The sequence below is a fragment of the Mercenaria mercenaria genome, chromosome 1 (genome assembly GCF_021730395.1).
Source record: "Mercenaria mercenaria strain notata chromosome 1, MADL_Memer_1, whole genome shotgun sequence".
Classification (NCBI taxonomy): domain Eukaryota; kingdom Metazoa; phylum Mollusca; class Bivalvia; order Venerida; family Veneridae; genus Mercenaria; species Mercenaria mercenaria.
Genome location: NC_069361.1, coordinates 76,383,282 through 76,407,053, shown reverse-complemented (window position 1 = coordinate 76,407,053; position 23,772 = coordinate 76,383,282). Strand labels below are relative to the sequence as shown.

The following is a 23,772-nucleotide window of genomic DNA, read 5'->3' as shown; positions in this document are numbered from 1 at the left end:
ATTTCAAAATTTTCCGGGTGGGGGAGGGGGTCGGACCCCCTCTGAGAAAATAAGCTGGTACAACTCCAGATTTCCTTGAATTTTCCCTGACTTTTGCCCAAAGTCCGAATTTCCCTGACTAATTACAAAATTCACCGACTTTCCCTGACCTTGGGAACCCTGACAGAGTTCAGATGCGTATGAATTGAACGCCCGACTGGTTAAATACCGATCTAGAACAGACAAAAATAGTTCCGTCTCGGCCGAAAGTGACCTTGACCTTTCAGCTAGGGATGTGGATCTTGCACATGTCTCATTATTCATATAAAATTCAAATATTCGTCTAACTCTCTCTCTCTCTCTCTCTCTCTCTAAGAGTCTTAATTACTGTATATTTTCTCTTAATTACAGTACTATATTTAGCCCACTTTATTTATTTTTTCCTACTGAATTTTGTGATCTATTCCCGAGAATACACTCAATAATAGTGTTCCGAAAAACTAATGTCATATCAACTTGTGGTCCGACGGTTTTGCTTTCTTTAACATGGTGTGTGTATCTTCTATATATTGTATATGTTGTGAAAAAGAGGAAGAACAGAATAGTATTTAAATAAAGTAAAGCATTTTTTTGACAGTAAAATCTTTTAATTACCGAATATCACGGCGAATTTGTAGTTTCCAGTCATTAAATCTGGTTATCCTTTGCTTTGTTAAGTTTATGCCTAGAGAGAAGAAATTAATGACGAGTAACTTGGTAAACATGTTTTATTCCCCTTTATCGCTCTTCACGGCAGAGGCTATTTTTTTTATAAGAGCACATTTCATGAGAAATAACCTTTACAATTTTGTTTGATCAGAGTGACTAGATAAAAGAATAATTGACTAGTTGAAACTTACTAAATCTTATAGAACATTGATAATCGTATCATGCAATCAGGTCTATATAAATTCGTTCTTTGTTATTGGTTAGAAACAGTGGTTAAGAGATTATTTCACGGAATTCAATGAAAAGTTATTTATTTAAGCCCCTTCTCGAGACAACACATAAAATACAAGAATATAAATAGTTTAGAAAATAAATGAAATATTGCAATAAATGCCTTTTATCAGCACGCAATTAAAAAGTCAACCAGCAATGTTCAATTAACACATGTACCGGAAACGCAAGTAGGACCACAGAACGTTGCAGCGCCGCAAAATGGGAACCCTAACGTATGAGTTACTAAGTCCTACGTAGGAGATACTATGTCCTACGTAGGAGATACTAACTCCTACGTAGGAGATACTAAGTCCTACGTAGGAGATACTAACTCCTACGTAGTACTTAATATCTCCTACGTAGGAGATACTATGTCCTACGTAGGAGATACTAACTCCTACGTAGGAGATACTAAGTCCTACGTAGGAGATACTATGTCCTACGTAGGAGATATTAAGTACTACGTAGGAGATACTAAGTCCTATGTAGGAGATACTAACTCCTACGTAGGAGATAGTAAGTCCTACGTAGGAGATACTATGTCCTACGTAGGAGATATTAAGTACTACGTAGGAGATACTATGTCCTACGTAGGAGATACTAACTCCTACGTAGGAGATACTAACTCCTACGTAGGAGATAGTAAGTCGTACGTAAAACAAATATAAATCTCTCTGCTGGCACCAGGACGCTTCCATAGTAAGCAGAGTTTAGCAAGGAATAGGTAGAACTATTGCAACCATCCGTTTGTTGTCTGCATAAGCATCTGCATCCGCATCCCAATTGGTTATGCCTTTGTATTTAAGCTGATATCTCATTAACCTCAAGTGGGAACGGGTTAAAACTTCACACCCTTGTTTACTGTGATTTACAGTTTCCATTATTCTCTTTTACATTTTTGTGCCCCCCAAAAAATTTTGGGAGTGCACATAAGAGTTGCCCTTGTACATGCATCCATCTGTCTTTCAGTCTGTCCTTTTGAATTTTTGTCATGCAAAAAGTATTTGATACAGAGTCGTCAAACCTCACAAGATTGCTATTCAGTACAGTATTTTATGCACCAGGGGTTTTAATTTGGATCTCACACAACCAGACCAGAGTTATGGCACTTGACTTAGTCAAAAATATGCATAAAAAAGGCCTAAGTTTGTGTTGCATGTCTCTCAAGAAGTATGTAAACCAGGATTATGAAACATTATAGGAATATTATTCAGCATGTGACGCTGTGCACTTGGGATTTTGTTAGAGATAATCACTCGAGATGAGAGTTACGACCCTTGACTTAGTCAAAAGTATGCATAAATGGATATAAAAGTTTGTGGTGCACATATCTCAAAAAATATTTGACCTAGGGTTATGAAACATTATAGGACTATTATTCAGCATGTGAAGTTGTGCACTTGGGATTTTGTTCCGGTTTTCTGTCAATCAGATCAGAGTTATGGCCCTTGATTTTCAAAAATATGCATAAAGGGCATACAAGTTTGTGTCTCAAAAAGTATTATACTTAGAGTGATAAAACATTAGGGGATTGTGGTATAGCATGTGAAGTTGCATATGAGGGGGCATATGTGTTTTACCAACATTTAAAGGTCCTTAAATAGTTTTTGATGTTATTAGAATTTTGCATTTTGTCAAGAGTCCCTGGAGATAGAAGGAAATGCAGGATTTCTTGATTCCGCCTAGAAATATTTTGCCAAACTGAGTTGTATGCTCTTTTATTACAACAGGAAGCAGGCAATACATTCCGAGAAGACGTTTGATTTCCTGAGAGACCTGGTGAAGAATGTACCGGACCACCAGACAGAGGAAGAAGTGGATACCGCTGCACCGTCCTCTAGTGGAGCAGTGGAGAAGAAACCCAAAGTTCAAAGGTAAAGTGCATGTTTCTCTGGTCAGAGGCATTGAAGTAAGTTGTCATTAAAAACTATAATAGAAAAAGGAATGGGAAATAAGTTTAACTTTGCAAGAATAGATTATCTTAGCCAGTGCTGGAAGAAATATAAAAATTCAAATGTAAAAACAGACAGGATAAAGTTATTTCTTTAGCATTTTCAGTAAATCATACTTTGTGATATGCAGTCAGAACCTTGATGACTTGGGCTTTATTGTACTGTATTGTTCTGTTCGCATAAGATCACTGCTACAGAAGGATTATCATAAATGGTGTCAACTTGTTTGACATTATTCTCAGGATGTGTTTTGTGTCCTGTAGTTGTTAAGTGAGACTTGTGTCAGTTACTTAAAAATTGTGACAGGTAAAATTACAGTACATAGGTTTTCATTGAAATGTAATTGATTAAGTGGTGATTACTCCCAGTTGTAAATGTAATTGATTGTAGTACATTACAACTACTTTGCCTGTGTAATCATAAACACTGTATTACTTTGATAAATTTGTCATTATTAACCTTTAAAACCATGTCAGTCAAAAGAGTTAAGAATGATGTAAATGGTTAACATCATAGTTTTAAATTAAGAAATAATTTATAGCATAAGAATGTTTTAACACTATTTATGCATGATGGGTGGTTATACGTTGGGCGTAATCATTTCATGAGGGCACAGCCCAAGTGAAATTATTTGTACGACGTATTACCACCCGAGTGTATAAATAGTGTTAAAACACGGTTTTGCTATAAATTATTTCGATTCAGATATGCCCTTAATCTAAAACAGTAGATAAAATTTAGTAGCGCTCTTTCTTAGTCACAACAAAAAAACATTGACGTCACCGCACATTAACGTGATGTCATTCTAGCATAAGAGTGTTTTAACAGAGAAAAGCATATTAGAATTCATTTTAAATATGTAGTAAACTCATAAACCCTTGAACTAGATCAAAGGAACTCACACATTTTAACAAATTGAGTTTTATTTTTCTCTTGAACAAATTGATGAACTTTTGCATGTAGGGTAGCATCAGCAGAGCTATGTGTGTATATAAATATATAATATTTATTAATGTAGACCAAGAAAGCCCCGTGAAGAAGGAGCTAGAGGTCGTGGTAGACCCAGGAAGGTGAAGGTTGAAGAAAAGAAGGACTCTGCGTCTGTAAGTTAGCCAGTTTTTTCTTACCGTATCTCGGACACTAGTATTTCTGTGTTTTCTTATTGTGACTAACTCATATCAGCACTTCTGTCTCACTTCTAAGGAAAGCTTTGTATTCATCAGTGTCAGAGACACAGCAGATTGATCCTTTATATTGTATTATTACCTATATTTTATTATAACCTTACTTTAAACAGTAATAGGGATATACAGAACAGAATATTGTAATCTGTTGAGCAACACATGCAAATCACCTAAAGGGTGATGTTCCAATATTGGAAAGACAGGTGTATAATGAATAACTAATCTGCCTTACATGTATGTAGTTATTGATCCGAGTGCTAATATAGGTTTGGTTATGATGATAATCAGCTAGGGCACATCATTGTCATTTGATAATTGTGTGTTATTGGACCGTAATTATCAGGTACAGTAACTTCTGTATAAACTGATGCTTACTTTTAACCTTTACCCTGCTAAATTTCTATAATGGACTGGTCAATCATTCAGTTTGGGCAGAACCATTCATCATTTGAAGGGGTGTTTACTGATATTGGTCTGCACTGGTCGCAAAGGCAAAATCACTTGCCACCAGCAGGCTAAAGGTTAAATTATGACTTCTTTTGTCCATGTAATTAAGTCTTCTTGATTGAAATATCATTGGACTAAGCAAAACAGTGTATGTGTTAGACTAAGTAATAAGGTAATGTTTAAGTTTTAGATTATATGATTGATGAGCAGGTTTAAAATCTATTGTATGATAGGCCAAGCAAGGTATCGGTTTGTTATCCCCCGCCGATGAAATCGGGAGTGGGGTATTGAAATGGCATTGTCCGTCCGTCAGTCCGTCCGTCCATCCGCAGCCATTTCTCAGTAACTACTTGGTAGAATTTCATGAAACTTGAAATAAACATGAACCAACATACTGCGATGATGCCGGTCAAGTTTTTTTTTTGATTGGTCAATTTCCCTCAGAGTTATTGCCCTTGATTTAATAAAAAATGTCCGTCTGCAGCCATTTCTCAGTAACTAACAGGTAGAATTTCATCAAATTTGAAATAGACATGAACCAAGATACTGTGCTGATGCCGGTCAAGTTTTTTTTTTGATAGGTCAATATCCATCAGAGTAATTGCCCTTGATTTAATGAAAAATGTCCGTCTGCAGCCATTTCTCAGTAACTAGCAGGTAGAATTTCATCAATCTTGAAACAGACATGAACCAAGATACTGCGACGATGCCCTTCAAGTTTTTTTTCGATTGGTCAATTTTCCATATAGTTATGCCCTTTAATTGTTTAAAAATCCACAGATCTGTACATAACAAACCAACCAATTGGAAGAATTTCATTAAACTTCTTTCATTCTTTTCCATGAACATTTATTATAAACATGTGATGTTGTGTACCTACACCTGGTCACCACCTTACCTTGGTCCCCCACCCCCCATTTTTTTTTTTTTTTTCATTTTTCATTTTCTATCAATATTTATAATCAACATGTAAACTGTTGTGTCCTCACCCCACTCCCCCCCCAGCCCCACCCAAACAAACCATTCATTTTCTTTTAATTTGATTTTGACTAATGAAATTATTTGCTTCTTGGTAACATTCTTAACTTTTTGCTGGATATATTTTTTTGCCGTTCCTCAACTCTGACCCTTTCGGCGGGGGATTCCAATTCATCGAATTTGCTTGTTATTTCCAGCTCACCTGAGCACAAAGTGCTCGGGGTGAGCTATTGTGATCGCTCACCGTGAGGCGTCCGTACGTCGTCCGTCTGTCCACACTTTCCTTTAAACAACATCTCCTCTGAAACCATTTGGTGGAAGTTGATGAAACTTGGCCTGGATGTTCCTTGGATGGTCCTCTTCCAAAGTTGTTCAAATGGTTCCGCTTGGTTGCACATAGGGGCCGCCAGGGCTAAAAATAGAAAAAGCTTTAAACGACATCTTTTCCTAAACGACTGACCCAAATTTGAAATAATTTCATACAAATGGCCCTTATGTAACCCTCTGCCAAGATTGTTCAAATTATTTTGATTCGTCAAAAAACATGGTCGCCAGAAAAATCTTCTTGTATGAAACTGCTGGCCTGATTTTGAAATAATTTCACACAAATGGTCCTTGTGTGACCCTCTGCCAAGATTGTTCAAATTATTTCGATTCCTCAAAAAACATGGCGGCCAGAGAGTGAGGTCTATTTTCCCTATATGTCTATAGTGGAAACTTTAAAAATCTTCTTGTATGAAACTGTTGACCGGATTTTAAAATAATTTCACACAAATAGTCCTTGTGTGACCCTCTACCAAGATTGTTCAGTTTTTTCCGATTTGTCAAAAAACATGGCCGTCAGTGGTCATTTTTACTTTTATGTATATAATGGAAATTTTAAAAATCTTATTGTATAAAGTAGCTGGCTTGATTTTGAAATAATTTCACATAAATGGTCCTTGTGTGACTCTCTGCCTTGACTGTTCAAATTATTTTGATTCCTCAAAAAACATGGCCGCTAGAGGACATGGTCACTTTTTCCCTATATGTCTTTAGTGGAGACTAAAAATCTTCTTGTATGAAACTGTTGACCCAATTTTTATTATTAAGTTAAATGTGTTTAACTGGTCGTCTACAAACAGTAACTAGTATATGATAAAATCTTTAAAGTCTTTGGTATGTAGCATCATGTAGTGGGCCCAACTGAACTCAGGTGAGCGATATAGGGCCATCATGGCCCTCCTGTTGTGATTAAAACATAGTATCTGTGTGTGATAGAATGCTTATGATCATGTCATGATTGTGTTACAGGAAGTGAGTGATGAGGAGACAGAGACAGATGAGGAGCAGACGGCGGACGAAGATTCCCGACATTCACAGCAGTATGCCCAAACTCAAATTACGCCCCAGGGACAATGCAGCACTCCAGTAGCTGCCCAGGGAGAGTGCAGCTCACAAATGATACCTCCTGGACAGTATGATACACAGGTCACACCTCAAGGACAATGTAGTACTCAAATGTTACCCCAAGGACAGTTTAACACACAAATGTTACACCAAGGACAATTTGGTGCTCCAGTGGCACCTCAGGGACAGTGTAGTCCCCTAATCCCACCCCAAGCACAGAGTACCAATAGTAGAGACAATTCGCCCCCAGGAACATCTATGCAACAAGATCCTCAACAGGGATCTTCAGCAGGAACAACCCAAACACAGAATTCACCTTCATTGTCTGTGCAGAGCCCACCACAGCCCAAGATCCATGTCGAAGCATCTCCAGTGATATCTAATATACAAGGGGAGACAACAAGTTCACAACATCCTGCACAATCTCAGAGCCAGCCTAGGATGCCAATGCCACAACAGTTTCCCCCTGCAGGCTTTCCAATGCGTAACATGGTTTTTCCACAATATCCTTTCATGGCCGGAGGACAGCCTTTACCATATATTCATCCACAGCCCAATATGGGCCCATTACCAAGCTCAAGTGTAGGGTCCAACCCAATACCACAGACTACAGGAACTATACCACCTCAGTTTATACCAGGTCATCCGGCTTACATGATGCCACAGATGGGGCCAAACGGTCCAATGCTCCCCATGGTTCCAGGAATGCCAGTTGGACCACCCCCACCGCTTGTTCCGATAAGCACAGTAAAGAATAACCAGGACAGTGATGGAGACTCCAATGTCCCATTAGACATGTCCATAGCAGGAAAATCAAGGTATTTGTTCTAACTTCATGTATGGAATAAATACAAACTTCTACTGTTGTAAAAAATCAGTTGTAAAAAATCAGTTACCTCCCTTTGATTTATATAAGAAATATCTTAAGTTTTAGTGTCAAGATGAACAGGAGATATATGAAATATTTTATGCAATGGCTTTGTTTCTTCTCTATGAATTTGTTCATGCATACCAAGTGTACTGAATTCTTGCTTAAATGCTGGTTTTCAGTAATGACGTTTTGTGACTTTAGCTTACCTGAACTTTGTTCAGGGTGAGTTGGTGGTATAGGTTGATAGTTCTGCGTCCTGCGACCATCAGCTACATCATGCATCAACATTTTTACTGAAACATCTCCGAAGCTACTGGTCACCAGCCTTGGTTGCACCTAGCTTGAACCTGTTCCAAGTTTGTTCAAATGGTTCCAGTTTGCACCTTTTAGGAGCCACCAGGGCTAAAAATAAATAACCTTTAAACAACTTCTTATCAACCATTTGATTGATCTTCACCAAACCTTTTTGTTGCATCCTTGTATGGACCTCTGTGAAGTTTGTTATAATGGTTCTGCTTGGCCTCTTTAAAAGACTGTAAGAGCTAAAAATAGGGAAAAAAAACCTTTAAACAACTTGTCATGAGTCACTTGGTGGATTTTCACCTTACTGGCTTTGTAGCATCCTTGTATTGGTCTCTGAAATTTGTTCCGATGGTTTTGCTTTGCCCTTGTATTGGCTGCTAAAACTAAAAATAGAACAAAATATTTAAACAACTTTTTCTCATGACCCAATTGATAGATCTTCAATAAACTTGGCTGCAACATCTTTTTATCATACTGAAATAGGTTTTCTTCGTCCCTTTTAGGGGTGACCAGTGCTTAAAACCTTTAAATGACTTTTCGGCAATCATGTGATTGATCTTCACCAAGTGGTTCAGTTTGACCCCTTTTAGGGGTGCCAGAGCTAAAAATAGAAAAACCTTTACACAGCTTCTTTTCATGAAGCAGTTGAAAGATGTTTGATAAACTTGGCCTGTGGTATCCTTGGATGGACCTTTCTCAGATTTATTAGCTCACCTGAGCAATGCTCAGGTGAGTTTTTCTGATCGCTCGATGTCCGGCGTCCGGCGTCCGTCGTCTGTCGTCTGGCGTCTGTCGTCTGTCGTCTGTCGTCCGTCGTCTGTCAACATTTAGCTTGTGTATGCGATAGAGGCTGTATTTTTCAATTAATCTTCATGAATATTGGTCAGAATGATAACCTTGATGAAATCTAGGCCGAGTTCGAAAATGGGTCATCTGGGGTCAAAAACTAGGTCACTAGGTCAAATCAAAGAAAAACCTTGTGAATGCGATAGAGACTGTATTTTTCATTTCTTCTTCATGAATATTGGTCAGAATGATAACTTTGATGAAATCTAGGCCGAGTTCGAAAATGGGTCATCTCGGGTCAAAAACTAGGTCACTAGGTCAAATCAAAGAAAAACCTTGTGTATGCGATAGAGGTGGTATTTTTCAATTAATCTTCATGAATATTGGTCAGAATGATAACCTTGATAAAATCTAAGCCGAGTTCGAAAATGGGTCATCTCGGGTCAAAAACTAGGTCACTAGCTCAAATCAAAGAAAAACCTTGTGTATGCAATAGAGGCTGTATTTTTCAATTCTTCTTCATGAATATTGGTCAGAATGATAACTTTGATGAAATCTAGGCCGAGTTCGAAAATGGGTCATCTCGGGTCAAAAACTAGGTCACTAGGTCAAATCAAAGAAAAACCTTGTGTATGCGATAGAGGCTGTATTTTTCAATTGATCTTCATGAATTTTGGTCAGAATGATTGCCTTGATGAAATCTAGGCCGAGTTCGAAAATGGGTCATCTCGGGTCAAAAACTAGGTCACTAGGTCAAATCAAAGAAAAACCTTGTGTATGCGATAGAGGCAGTATTTTTCAATTGATCTTCATGAATTTTGGTCAGAATGATAACCTTGATGAAATCTAGGCCGAGTTCGAAAATGGGTCATCTGGGGTCAAAAACTAGGTCACTAGGTCATATCACGTAAAAACCTTGTGTATGCAATAGAGGCTGTATTTTTCAATTGATCTTCATGAATTTTGGTCAGAGTGATTGCCTTGATGAAATTAGACCAAGTTCGAAAATGGGTCATCTGGGGTCAAAACTAGATCACTAGGTCAAATCAAAGAAAAACCTTGTGTATGCAATAGAGGCTGTATTTTTCAACTGATCTTCATGAAATTTAGCCAGAATGATTACCTTGATAAAATCTAGGCTGATTTCGAAAATGGGTCATCTGGGGTCAAAAACTAGGTCACTAGGTCAAATCGAAGAAAAACATTGTGTATGCAATAGAGGATGTATTTTTCAATTGATCTTCATGAAATTTGGTCAGAGTGATTGCCTTGATGAAAACTAGGTCGGTTTTGAATATGGGTTATCTGAGGTCAAAAACTAGGTCACTAGGTCAAATTAAAGAAAAATCTTGTGTATACGATAGAGACTGTTTTTTTTCAGTTGATATTTATGAAATTTGGTCAGGTTGATTGCCTTAATGAAATCTAGGTCGAATTTGAATATGGATCATCTGAGGTCAAAAACTAGGTCAGTTGGTCAAATCAAAGAAAAAACTTCTGTATGTGATAGAGGCTGTATTTTTCATTGATCTTCATGAATTTTGGTCAGAATGATTGCCTTGATAAAATCTAGGTCGAGTTTGAACATGGGTCATCTAGGGTCAAAAACTAGGTCATATCTAAGAAAATGCTTGTTTTATCGCAAGAGACCAATTTTTTGGTCCAATCTTAATGAAAATTGGTCAGAATATTTGTTTCCATGAAATCACTAGGTCAAACATGTTTTACACTGTTATGGAGTGTTTCTTAGGTGAGCGACCTAGGGCCATCTTGGCCCTCTTGTTTGTTTTCACTTGACTAAAGGTAGGGGCTGCCAGAGCTGAAATAGAAAAATCTTTAATTTCTGTGAACGTGATCAACCAAACTTGATCTGTAGCACACTTGATCAGACTTCTCTTAAGTGTGCTATAATAAATAGTTAGTTTTTTGGGGCAGTCTCAGCACAAAATAGGTAAAGCTTAATATTACTGATAAATTGATGTCCTCCAGATTTGGCCAGGAGCAGGGACAAAAGGTCAAAGTCTCCAGGTGAGCAACTGTGAGCCTCTTTTTAAATAAAATTTGTTTATCAAATAATAGAATTTGATAGTTATAAACAAGGCTGCGAGGTCAGTGATGTATATTTATATTACTGTGAATCACAGTTATGATGTTATATGTTGCAGATCTCAGGCTTCAACAGTGCAGAACCCACCAGCATCTTTGTCTAAGATTCCCACACCACTCGGTATGCCCCCTCTTACTCAACATGGCTTTATGCCATCTCCACATCCAGAATTGCCTCAGTTTCCCCACCCACAAGGATTTCCACATTGGAGAATGAATAGTCAAATTAATCAAAACTTTCAGGAGACTGGTTTTAGATCTCAAATTTCGGGACCACCGCCATTAGTTAGTTCAACAGTGACACAGTCTACTGCCACAGTTAAAGAAAATGGCAAACATAAACAGAATGATGACTCAGCAGAAATTGTGGGAAAAAAGTCAAAACAGAAAAACACCGCAGAAAATCCTGGCGAAGATAAAACTGTATCATTCCCAGGTCTGGCAAACATTATGAATCTGAAACCTGTGAAAACTGTTCAAAATAATGATGATGATGACTATGATACTTGAAGTTTGCTGTTTGAAAATATCTGAAAAGCTTTATTGAAGATCTGATTGTGAAATGTCAGTGCTAGTGTTGTAGTGTGGAATTCTTCTGAAACAGTTTGCTAGAAGTCTGCAGACGGCAAGTCATTTTTAAAAGATTTATAACGTTTGTTACAGAAGAAGAAAGCCTGAATCATGTTTATGTTGTATGAAACTTGTATTTTTAATGTGTTGAGTATGTTTATAGCTTTAAGTAAGTTGAAGAATATATTCTGACTATGAGTCAGTCACTTACATTTTAATTTTGGTATGAGGAGAATTATACCATATGTGTTAGAACTGTTATATGCTGCTGTGAAGATGAAAGTTTAAAATGTGCTATGTTGTATATGTATAAATGAATTATTATGATGCATAATACAATTTTTGTTTATTTGGAGTGCCAGAAGCAAAATGTTGCCACAAACTCTGCTTCTCATTTTATTTTAAGACAGTAAATAGAGTGACATTGCAATGTTTCAGAGATGTGAGATTTTTCAGAAAAAAATGTGACTAAATAACTATACAATAAGATATGAAACCCAGCTATCAAGGGATTTTATTTTTATCCAGTTTTCTGTAAAAGATATATAAAATAAATGATACATAAATCTACTAGCATAATAAAGTCTGGAAATATTATGTCTCTACTAGACTAAAAAAAGGGGGCCTTGTGGCTGAAAGATTACGGTTCTGGACTGAATCACTTGCCCCTCATCGATGTAATTTCGAAACATTGCTGGACTGTAGAATTCTTTTATATAAGGAACCATCTAGCTGGCATACAGAAAGGTCAGTAGTTCTTCCCCAACCTCCTTGCCGAAATATAGTCAGTCATCCCTGTCACCAAGCCCTTGACAGTAGTAAAACTGTGTGATAGTAAAATGGTGACATGCTTGGTGACATATGGTAAATCAAATGATTGGCCAAAATATGCATGCAAATTGTCACTTGTGGCACAGCCTGTAAGAACATGATGGCAGTATTCAGTGCTTATGTTTTGCTGTAAGCAATTTGTCATATTCTCTTGACAGCTCAAAAAACTTCCACATAATATAGTCGTTCACAATGCCAGAAAAGGAAGTTAATATAGTGTTTATTGTTTTACTTTTTATTAGCTCACCTAGCACAAAGTGCTCAAGGTGAGCTAATGTGATCACCCTGTGTCTGGAGCCGTCCACTGTGTGTCATCCTTCGTCAACAATTTGACTGTTAACATGTCACAGCTTTGGCCAGATCTTAATGGAACTTGGTCAGAATGTTACCTTCAATAAAATCTGGGACGAGTTTGTTCCTGGGTAAACCAAGTTAAAAAACTAGGTCAGTTAATAGGAAAACCTTGTTTACACTCTAGAGGCCACATTTTTTTTACCTCATCTTGATAAAACTTTGTCAGAATGTTTGTCTTTATTGAATTTAGGTCAGGTTTGAAACTGGGTTATCTGAGATGTTAAACTAGGTCATGAGGTCAACTCATAGAAAAAAAACATTGAGACTCTGCCACAATTTCTACTTGATTATCATAAATTTTTGTCGTAATGATTTGTCTCCATGAAATATAGAATAAATTTGAAATTGGATTACCTGAGAACAAAAACTAGGTCACAAGGTCAAATCATAGAATAACCTTGTTAACACTCTTTGACTTTTTGACTTTATCTTCATATTTTATAATGTTTGTCTCTACGAATTTTAGGTTTAAGTTTTAACTGTTTTACCTGAGGTCAAAAACTAGATCACTAGGTCAAATCATAGTAGAACCTTATTAACACTGTAGTCTCAGGCCACATTTTTCATTTGATCTTTATAATAACAAAAATGTCAACATATTTGTCTCTTTGAAATAAAGGTCAAGTTCAGAACTGGGTTACCTGAGATCTTTAACTAGGTCAATAGGTCAAATCATGGAAAAATCTTGTTAACACTGTAGTTTTTATTGAACTGCTTATAGGATTTACAACAAACCTGGTCCAGCAAGGTCAAGGTTCTCTTCAGATGAGCGAACTAGGCCAAAATGGGCCACCATTTATTATTTGTATTATTAGGAAAACATATACATGTAACTACTGAAATATTGACTATGTACAACAAAATTCAAAAATAAAAATTTAACTAGACCGAAATTCAGTCCAATTTATGCATGATGGCATTGTCTACAGGTAAGGTGTAACACAGTTTTGGAGTTTGGTTCTACCCAGGTGCCTGACCGTGTCTGAATTAATGCCTGATGGGGCACCTGGTGCTAACTTCATAGTGAAGAGCTGGAAAATTGTCATATGACCTATAATTTTGTCGGTTTGACATTAAACCAGCAAAAATAAAACTGACTAATTTGCATTGTTATTAGATTAGTAAGCCATAAAAATTGCATTAAAGTAAATTTGTGCAGGGATGTAAGTAAAAACAAAATAGGTATTTACATTTGTTGTTCATATACTTGTATTTTCTAATTTTGGAATACTCCTTAAAAAGTAATAAATTTCCTTTTGTGAATTGTGTGTATGTTTTGCCTATTTTCTGGTGTTTTAGTAGTTGATTACTAACTTCGATGAAAATGAAAAAACAGATTTGAGCATTTCTGCAACTTAAGTTTTGAAAATATTGTTAATGTTTGATTAGAGAGAAAAATAATTTTTATACAGAATAATGTAGGGCATAGTTAAAGTTAGAGGATTTGTTTATTTTTGATATCAAGTTTTGCCATTGTAAATGGTGATGTTCTGTTTGTATTTAACTTTTTATTGGCGAGTGTACTTCAAGGTAGTTCCTCTGTATTGACAGTCAGCAATTTCAGTTAAACTATAAACTTTAAAAACTGGTAGCAACAAATATTGTGATATTTTTGTTAAAAAATTGATTAAACGAAGTTTATTTATCTGTCTGTATAAAGTTAATACTCAAAATTTTATCTGAATGACACAAAATCGATGTCAAGGCTCGTGTTTGTTTTTTTAGGCCCCCACCCCCCACATTGTCAGTCAGTTTGTAACTTTGTGATCCGTCAAGAGATATTACTCGACACAAATGTTCCCCATAGACTATGTGTCATGCACAAGCCCCGTCAAGGTCATACTTGGAAGTCAAAGGTCAACAGGGCTTTTTTCCTGTCTGGTCTGTAACTCAACTATCCATCCAGGGATTTCATATTACTTGGCACAAATGTTCCCCACAATTGGAGGATGTCATGTGCAATAACCGTAGCTCAAAGGTCAAGGTCACACTTTTATTTCAAAGGTCAGTAGAGTCAGTGTACCCGGTTTCGCACACATTTCCTAAGAATTCCTTCCATTTCTAGCTAAAAATGATTCAATCTGAATTTACCGCTATATGTTTTAATAAACACACTTATTTCGGTTTGAAACATGCTACTTTCACTTCCCACTACAATGACGTCATACCTCTTAGTGTACTTGATACGGATAACATATTTTGACCAGTTATTGCATTTAAGTGTACCCGGTTTCGCACACCCTGCTATTTATAGAACTCTGTGATAACAATGCAGTTACTCAACAGAAAAATATTGATTACCTTTTTTACCATTTATATAATTCAATTTAAACATGTATTTTCCAATAAAACACCTGAAAGTGAAATTTAAAAGCAGTTGTGAAAGTGAAAGCTAGGTACCAAACCCTGTTTTTACTTCTAAAAGCAGAAAAGGCTAAAACAACTGAATACATGAAACAAAAATAAAACAACAGAAGCTGTTGAATCACAAAAGACCCCCACAAGTCTAATTATTCGATTAAGTTCTCTGTTTTAATAAAAACGTAAAGCAAACAAACAAGTTGAAGGCATTTTGCAGGTTGGGAGAATTTCAATAACTGTTGATAGTGATTTTTCAATTTATTTTGCACCTTGCTGTTGTTTGCATAGTCATTATTTTCATGAAACTTAATATTTTTCAGCTTACTTACTGGTCTCCATTGATATTGTTATTGTTTTCGTCTGCACTTACCAGAACGAGGCTCCAGTGGAGAAGGACCCCTTGTGTCAAATAATGTTGGAAATAACTCAGTTTCGTGAAATAATAACAAAGAATTGTTGAATTTTCTGCTTTGTGCGAAACCGGGTACAGTGCGAAACCGGGTACACTGACTCTAGCGTTTTTTCTTGTCCAGTCCATAACACTGTCATCCTTGAATTAATTGTAATATTTCTTGGCACAAATGTGTCATGCATACCACCAAGACACATATGATTTGTCAGATTACCGCCTTTTGTTTTTAGTTCACAATGATTATTGTAAAACAAATAGAGAAAGTAGAAGATTATTTTTAACTCGACACCAATGCCTTCATATTTAATGAGTACTGGGATTTCCCCCCACTCTGCAAATGGTAAAAAATGCATTTCTTTTCCCAGTCCATTTGTTTATATGTATGTTATATGATATACTTCCACGGACACAAATATCACTCATGTGAGCAATATAGAGCCATCTTGTTACATACTATCCAGCACTTGCAGACGAGCAATGGCACCCTTAGGCGGTGCTCTTGTTCTGTTTTGCCGTTACTTACCTTCAACATTCTTGGCTGCTTTTTCAGCTTAAACGTTACATTTACTTAGTCATATGGGTAATCGAAACTTCAAAATTAAAAAAAATAATTTCTACTAAAACCTGTTGAGCTTTACCGATATGTATTTGATATGTAAATAGTAAAGGTCAAAATTTTTTGAAAATTTTAGTCAGTGTACATATTGTACATAATATGATCTGTAGATTGCTACATGTTAAGGCTAATTATGATAAAGTTCTTTAAAAAGTGCTGAAATACACTGTGTACAACATAATAGGAATTATGGGCAACATTTCAGTGTTCAGTTGTGTAAGATATGATTTGAAATATAAGTGTTTGATTATTTGTCTTTATTGGTTTAAGTGCTGTAAAACATTTGCTCCTCAAATATAATGTAATAACAAAAATGTGAAAGAAATATTTGTTCTGCAAGGTGATCCTGTTTTATAAAGACAGCACACAACTTTTTGTTAACTGATGCTACATACCATAGATTTTCTTCTTTTTTTATAAACTTTTTGATGAGAAATTTTCATGTTGATAATGTTGTGTAAAATATTGTTACATTGTTACAAGATGCAATAAAGTGATGAACTATATTTGTCTGTGTTTACTTGAAACAGCATGTTTTACATACGAAAGCTGGATGGTTGTCTGTATAATTTCTGTGCATATTAAGTCTGGCCAACAAAAACAAGATGTTTGAATTTGGATTCCTTTTATGATCTGCCGGTATATCTCATAAACTCCTTGAAGGTTTTGCATAAAACTATAGTCAAATGGTCACATAATTAAAATGATGTACGGATTAAGGGAGTCAGTGGCGCAGTGGTTAGCAGGTTGGACTACAACGCCAGCGGTCTGGGTTAGATTCCCGGTCACGGCTGATATCCCGACTAGTATTCAGTGCTGGGTGATTTACGTAAATTGGTACGGTTTCCAGCAGTATCGGCCTAGACTGGATGCTGGGGAGGTAAATACGACACCTGTCGTGGGCTCGGCTGGAAATAAGTTGTTCCATCCATTCCAGGTGGGGACTTTCGTTGACTACCCACATTATACAAGAAACTTTACCATCTTATTTTTTACAGATAATGCATAGTTACCGCATTGGCTGAATGTCACGGTTACAGTACAAAGTCAGTGGCCAAATGCCAGTATTTCTTGTATATTTCATAAGTTTAGCACTTGAATGCTGCAACTCCTTCCAGATAGAATTTTAGAGGGAATGGGGGAATGTAGGTTTTTATCACATTGCATAAAACCCCAAATGAGATATTTACCACCATTTTTCAAAACTTATATAACTGCTGTCTGATTTAGCATTTATGTAGTGCTGAAATGTGCATGTGAATACAAAACTAACAAGAGCCATGTTAGACATGGCTAATCCCCCTGCTGGGCATATTATAATTGAAGGCTAAAGTTCCTGGCAAGCTAGTGTCTGAAAGTATTAATTTTGGGGAAAGCTTTGAAGAACCGTTCAGTTGTGGTCCCCATCAGGGGTTTTAAAGATGTGGAAGAAAGAATAAGTCAGTGGTGAGGTGGTTTACTGCTAAATTTTATTAATTTTCATGAACAGTATAGCTATGATGTTTTTTTATATGGCTACTGTAAAAAGAAAGAATGGAAAGCTAACAGGGAACAAGAGTGCCAGAATGTCACAATATACGCCTGTCACAGCAAATTTCTTTACTCTAGCAGCTGTATTTGCAAATGGAATTTTAATTTTGTGGTTGTTTAGTAATCATTGTAAGTCTTTTGTTTTTCTAAGTCCACAAAAAAAACTCCTTACCAGGTAGAGATACCACACAAAAATCTTTACCAGGTAGAGATTGGTCAAAATACACCTCAAAATTGGATGTAGCATGCATGTTGTACTACAGAAAAGTGGTCTCGATTTTTCCCTACGACTAGTAATGAAAAAGTTACAATAAAAGCTATTTAAAGTAACAACAAAGGGAAGTAATTCTAAAGAAGGGAACTGTGCATGACACTTCATCTCATGATGGTGTATAATTGTGCAAAGTTACATCAAAATCCCTCCATGCACGAAGAAGAAATGCTTCAGACAAAGTTATTCTTGTATCTGACCTTTGGCCTCTAAGTGTGACCTTGACCTTAGACCTAGGGACCTGGATCTTGTGCACGACACTCTGTCTCGTGGTGGTGAACATTTGTGCCAAGTTATATCAAAATCCCTCTATGCGTGAAGAAGAAATGCTCCGGACAAGGTTTTCATTCTTGTATCCTTTGACCTTCAAATGTGACCTTGATCTTAGATCTAGGGACCTGGTTCTTGTGCAGAACATTCCGCCTCATGGTGGTGAACATTTGTGCCAAGATATATCAAAATCCCTCCATGCATGAAGAAGATATGCTCCGGACAATTTTTTTTAAGAAAATATGATAAATGGGAATAACTCAAAAAATAGGCAAGGTAGAGTTATTGTTCTTGCACACTTCTTCCCAATGGGTTTTATCAGTGTATGAAGTTTGAAGAAAATCCCTCCTGTACTTTTGGAGTTATGCTCCGGACAAATTTTTTTAAGAAAATAAGATAAAGGGGAATAACTCAAAAAATAGGCAAGGTAGAGTTATTGTTCTTGCACACTGCATTTCCTCCCAATGTGTTCTATCAGTGTATGAAGTTTGAAGAAAATCCCTCCAGTACTTTTGGAGTTATGCTCCGGACAAAGATCGTTGCGGACGGACACACAGACAGACGGAGAGCATTTCTAATATCCCCTTCGCCTTTGGCGGGGGGAAAAATAAGGGGTGAACATCTCTGCTAAACCAGTCAAATTGCTTGAATAAATAGATGTTGAAATTATTTAAAGGCTGTTGGTCGAGCAAATCTCAAACCACCCACTGCTGTATGATGCAAAGCCGTTACTAGGTAAGAAAAGCACACAAGACTTATGAAACAAAGAGTTCTATCTCTTGGTGTGACTAACGTTCATGATGATCTAACAGAAGACAATGTGTTTGAAATATTTTGTCCACTGCTGCTGATTGATGTGGAGAAAGTGTAAGCTACTTGCAGAATCAAGAAACAAAATGGTAAGGTTAGATAGCCGCCATTGTATAACTGAAATACAGATGTATGGCAAATTGTCATGAAGTTGGTAATAATATAAACGTTTCTGTACCAGTCACTTAAAAGATGTACTGGTGATTATTAAATAATAAATATAATTCATGCACTTCCTGCTGGTAATCTCTTCAGGTTTAACAACAGGTGTTTTAAGCTCAATCAATGAAATGTGTAAGCAGGTTAGATCTCTTGAAGTAGTATATTAAGTGGGTGGGATATGATAATCATAATGCATACATATTTATTATCAGAGCTTTAACACAAGACTATATTAATCAAGAGGCTAAGCATTTGAAAACACAGGGCAGGCAAGGTTCTCTTACAATCTGACAGATGCAGTCTTCATTCCTATACTTCCGATTTATGTTCACCTAGTTGTCGGTAACAAGCAGAGAACTAGTTGGTACTTGTACTGAATCTAGAACTGGTTCGGTTAACTGGACACCCTTACATAACTCAAGAGATCACAGAGTGATCTTGGTGCCCACCAATGAGTCATTTTTGAATGTTCCAAATTTCAAGACTAGATCAAAATCCTAAAAGTAGGTAACTATGTCAGAATCCAGGTCATCACAGTCCTTGGATCCAGTGACCTCTAATACCAATTGTTAATTTTGGCTCCATACAAGGTACTTGCATACAAAATATCAGAGATTGGTCAATATATGAATGTGCTATGAGCAAAGCACAAATATGTCACTAGGTCAAAATCAAGGTCAAAGTTAATTTCGGTACACAAAACTGTGCATGTGGTCCATGTATGTGGTCCAAATTTGAAAGTTGTAGCTTGAGAAATGTGAAAGGTCACTAGATCAATTTCAAGGTCAAAGTTCATTTCGGTACACAAAACTATGCATGTGCTTCAAATTTGAAGGCTGTAGCCTGAGAAATGTGAAAGTAGGTACTAGGTCAATCTCAAGGTCAAAGTTCATTTCGGTACACAAAACTATGTATGTGGTCCAAATTTGAAGGCTGTAGCTCGAGAAATGTAAAAGTAGGTCACTAGGTCAAAATCAAGGTCAAATTTTATTTCGGAACACAAAATTATGCATGTAGTCCAAATTTGAAGCCTGTACCTTCAAAAATGTGAAAGTAGGTCACTAGGTCAATGTCAAGGTCAGTTTATTTCGGTACATAAACCTATACATGTCGTCCAAATCTGAAAGATGTAGCTACAGAAATGTGAAAGTAGGTCACTAGGTCAAGATCGAGATCAACTCATGTCAAGGTTCATCTAGTCACTCAAAACTATACATGTGGTCCAAATTTGAATGTTGTAGGTTAAAAACAAAAAAGTAGGTCACTGGATCAAAATAAGTGACCTTGACCCTAAACAAGAGAGATGACACCATTAATGAGTTATATGCAATTATTTTGTTCTTATTATGGAAACAAAGAATGCATATATAATTACTTATATTATAACTAATAATTAAACCCATACCCTAAACAAGAGAGATGACACCATTAATGAGTTATATGCAATTTTTTTTTTATTATGGAAACAAAGAATGCACAAATAATTACTTATATTATAACTAATAATTAAACCCAGAAATTTGAGTACTAAAAATCTACTAGGGTAGTCCATTCACTGCTGAGATGTAATAGGAAAATAATGAACAACTTGAATCATTATCTCATTAGTGTCTGCAGACTTTATGACTCTTCTACAGGTAAGGTCATAAAAAACCAATTAACTACTTGGAGGGCCACTGGATATAAAATTATATTAGAAATCAAAATAAACAAAGGGCCATAACTCACTAAAAAATTGTTGAACCAGTCTGATTTTCAGGGGGACACAACTAGGGTACCAATACATCATTCTGACAAAGTTTGGTCAAAATCCCCCCAGTAGTTTCTGAGAAGATGCAATAACGAGAAATTGTTAATGGATGGAAGGATGGACGGACCACAGACGCAGAGTGATTTGAATAGCCCACCATCTGATGCACAACTGTTTCTGGTTACATTTTGTACCCTGCACCATTAGAATAATGACAAGTTATGCACACTGCCCCATTATCAGCCCATAATGACTACATTTTATATGGTGTTTTGTAATACTTTATACAAAGTTGTATAACAAAATAAATAGATAAAAGCAACTGATTTTCAATTTTCATAAGTCTTGTATTTCTGTCATTGCATTATCAAAATATGTGATCATTTACATAGATGAAAAGTGCATTGCAATAAAATATAAAAAATATTGCTGCTAAATTAAGTTTCAGCAAACTTGCACATACAGTATATGAATTGAATTATAAATAATTATATAAGTATTGTGAAATGTCGGGCTTGTGATAAAATGTAAAAATACAGGCATATAGATCAAGTGATACAAGAGCACCGCCTTGCGGGTGCTGACGCTCATCTGATTTTTTTTGTATAATAGAAATATTGTCCTACCCATGATTTTCTAAGTCTAAAAAGGGCCATCATTCTTGCAAAAAGCAGGATAGAGTTATGTTTCTTGATGTACAGTGTCCACTTATGATTGTGAAAAACTGTTGCAAGTTTTAAGTTGCAATAGCTTTGATAGTTTATGAGAAAAGTTGCCTTAAACATAATACTCAACCAAGAAAATGATTTTCTAAGTCCAAAAGGGGCAATAATTATTGCAAAAAGCAGGATGGAGTTATGTTGCTTGCTGTACAGGGTCAGCTTATGATGGTGAACAAGTGTTGCAAGTTTCAAAGCAATAGCTTTGATAGTTTAAGAGAAAAAGTTGACCTAAACATAAAACTTAACCAAGAAATCTGATATTTTCTAAGTCCAAAAGGGGCCATAAATCTTGCAAAAAGCAGGATGGAGTTACGTTTCTTGCTGTACAGGGTCAGCTTATGATGGTGAACAAGTGTTGCAAGTTTTAAAGCAATAGCTTTGATAGTTTAGGATAAAAGCTGACCTAAACATAAAACTTAACCAAGAAAACTGATTTTCTAAGTCCAAAAGGGGCAATAATTCTTGCAAAAAGCAAGATGGAGTTATGTGTCTTGATGTACAGGGTCTGCTTATGATGGTGAACAAATATTCCAAGTTTCAAAGCAATAGCTTTGATAGTTTAGGAGAAAAGTTGACCTAAACATAAAACTTAACCAAGAAATCTGATATTTTCTAAGTACAAAAGGGGCCATAAATCTTGCAAAAAGCAAGATGGAGTTATGTTTCTTGCTATACAGGGTCAGCTTATGATGGTGAACAAGTCTTCCAAGTTTCAAAGCAATAGCTTTGATAGTTTAGGAGAAAAGCTGACCTAAACATAAAACTTAACCAGGCAACGCCGACGCAGACGCCGACGCCGACGCCGACAACCGCTCAAGTGATGACAATAACTCATCATTTTTTTTCAAAAAATCAGATGAGCTAAAAATGACTGAACCTAGTATGTAAAGCAGTCCGATGAAATTATATTAAGGCTACTGGTCAAACTATAAGGCTTTAGAAATGTTATAAATATTTATTTTCTGAAATGCTATTACTAAGTCAATACATGACACAGGAAAATCAGTATAGTTTCAACAGTCGAAATAAATGGAATTTCCAAGATAATAAGTTATTATGATGAAAAAAAAAAATGAAAAAATATACTTATGTATTTAGTGACAGAGAAAGATCAGCATTTTCTTATAAAATGATAAATGTGTTAAGTTAAACTTAAATGGTATAATGCCTAATTTCTGGTGCTCTTGTTTTTTGTTTCATCGTCATCACTTTCACTGTTTCGGAACTTCTACATGTTGTCATTTCACACAGAAAAGACAATGCTATCATAAACAAACAATTATTTTCATATTTCTTTCAGAATTTTATCATTAACATTTATCTTTATACTGACAGTTTTCCTTGCAACGCACAAACAATTTCAGAAATTTACATTGTATGGGAATTTCTCATAATCTTTACAAAAACAATTTTGGCTTTTTACACTGAACTGGCAGTTTTTCTCATTTTTAACGCACAAACAATGTTAGAAATTTACACTGTACTGGCATTTTCATAATATTTTCTTCATTTTACACTCCACCTGTGATTTCCTAATCTTTACTGCACTTAAAATTTGAACAATTTAAATTGTACTGGCATTTTAATAATGCTAATTTTTGCATTTTACACCACAATGGCAGACTACATCTCTGTAACAACAATTTCAAATTTTTTACTCTGCTATCATAATCTGCACACTGCACTAAAGGTTTATTTTTCACACTTCACTAATTGGGTCTTCATCATCGTCATCGTCGTCTTCGAACTGGTAACTCTGCAGTATCTGAGAAGTGGAGTTGGACCGGCGCTCTTTCGTTAGAGGAAACATCATCACGTCATTGGTCAGTTGGAACGAGGCTTCCGTTTCTATGGTAACATGGTTATTGTATTCCTCATCAGGGTCGTAACCATTGTAACTATACAATTTCGATTTCTTCCTGTAAACAGTAAAAAGAACACGTAATTGAAATAGAAATTTATGTAATCATGATGTTATAGATAAAGGACTTTTAAGTGTGGTTTGGAATCAAATGGAACTATATAGACAAACTTGGTTATGCTACAAAGCTATCAGTGACAAAACACCAGTAAAAATTTAGCTTTCAGATATAATTTTGTGATTTATCAGTTACAGGTACTTAAATATTGTGTAACA

The 23,772-nt window shown here is 36.0% G+C and overlaps 2 protein-coding genes across 6 annotated transcripts in view; one reads left to right on the top strand and one right to left on the bottom strand.

Moving 5' to 3' along the window:
* LOC123533562 (uncharacterized) overlaps window positions 1-16,626 on the top strand; it is a 40,801-nt gene extending 24,175 nt beyond the window's left edge. The window contains exons 4-7 of the mRNA XM_045315238.2: window positions 2,691-2,834; window positions 3,931-4,015; window positions 6,815-7,728; window positions 11,036-16,626. Coding sequence (XP_045171173.2) covers window positions 2,691-2,834; window positions 3,931-4,015; window positions 6,815-7,728; window positions 11,036-11,486 — 1,594 coding nt within the window. The 3' untranslated portion in view covers window positions 11,487-16,626. The remainder of the gene's footprint in view (window positions 1-2,690; window positions 2,835-3,930; window positions 4,016-6,814; window positions 7,729-11,035) is intronic.
* Window positions 16,627-22,504: 5,878 nt separating this feature from the next.
* The window catches only part of LOC123533591 (uncharacterized), a 43,609-nt gene continuing 42,341 nt past the window's right edge, over window positions 22,505-23,772 (bottom strand). For 3 of the 5 annotated variants that reach the window (XM_053551328.1, XM_053551330.1, XM_053551351.1), the window contains one exon: window positions 22,505-23,554. In XM_053551328.1, coding sequence (XP_053407303.1) covers window positions 23,335-23,554 — 220 coding nt within the window. In that variant the 3' untranslated portion in view covers window positions 22,505-23,334. The remainder of the gene's footprint in view (window positions 23,555-23,772) is intronic. The other 2 variants (XM_053551335.1, XM_053551345.1) reach the window with 2 other exon arrangements.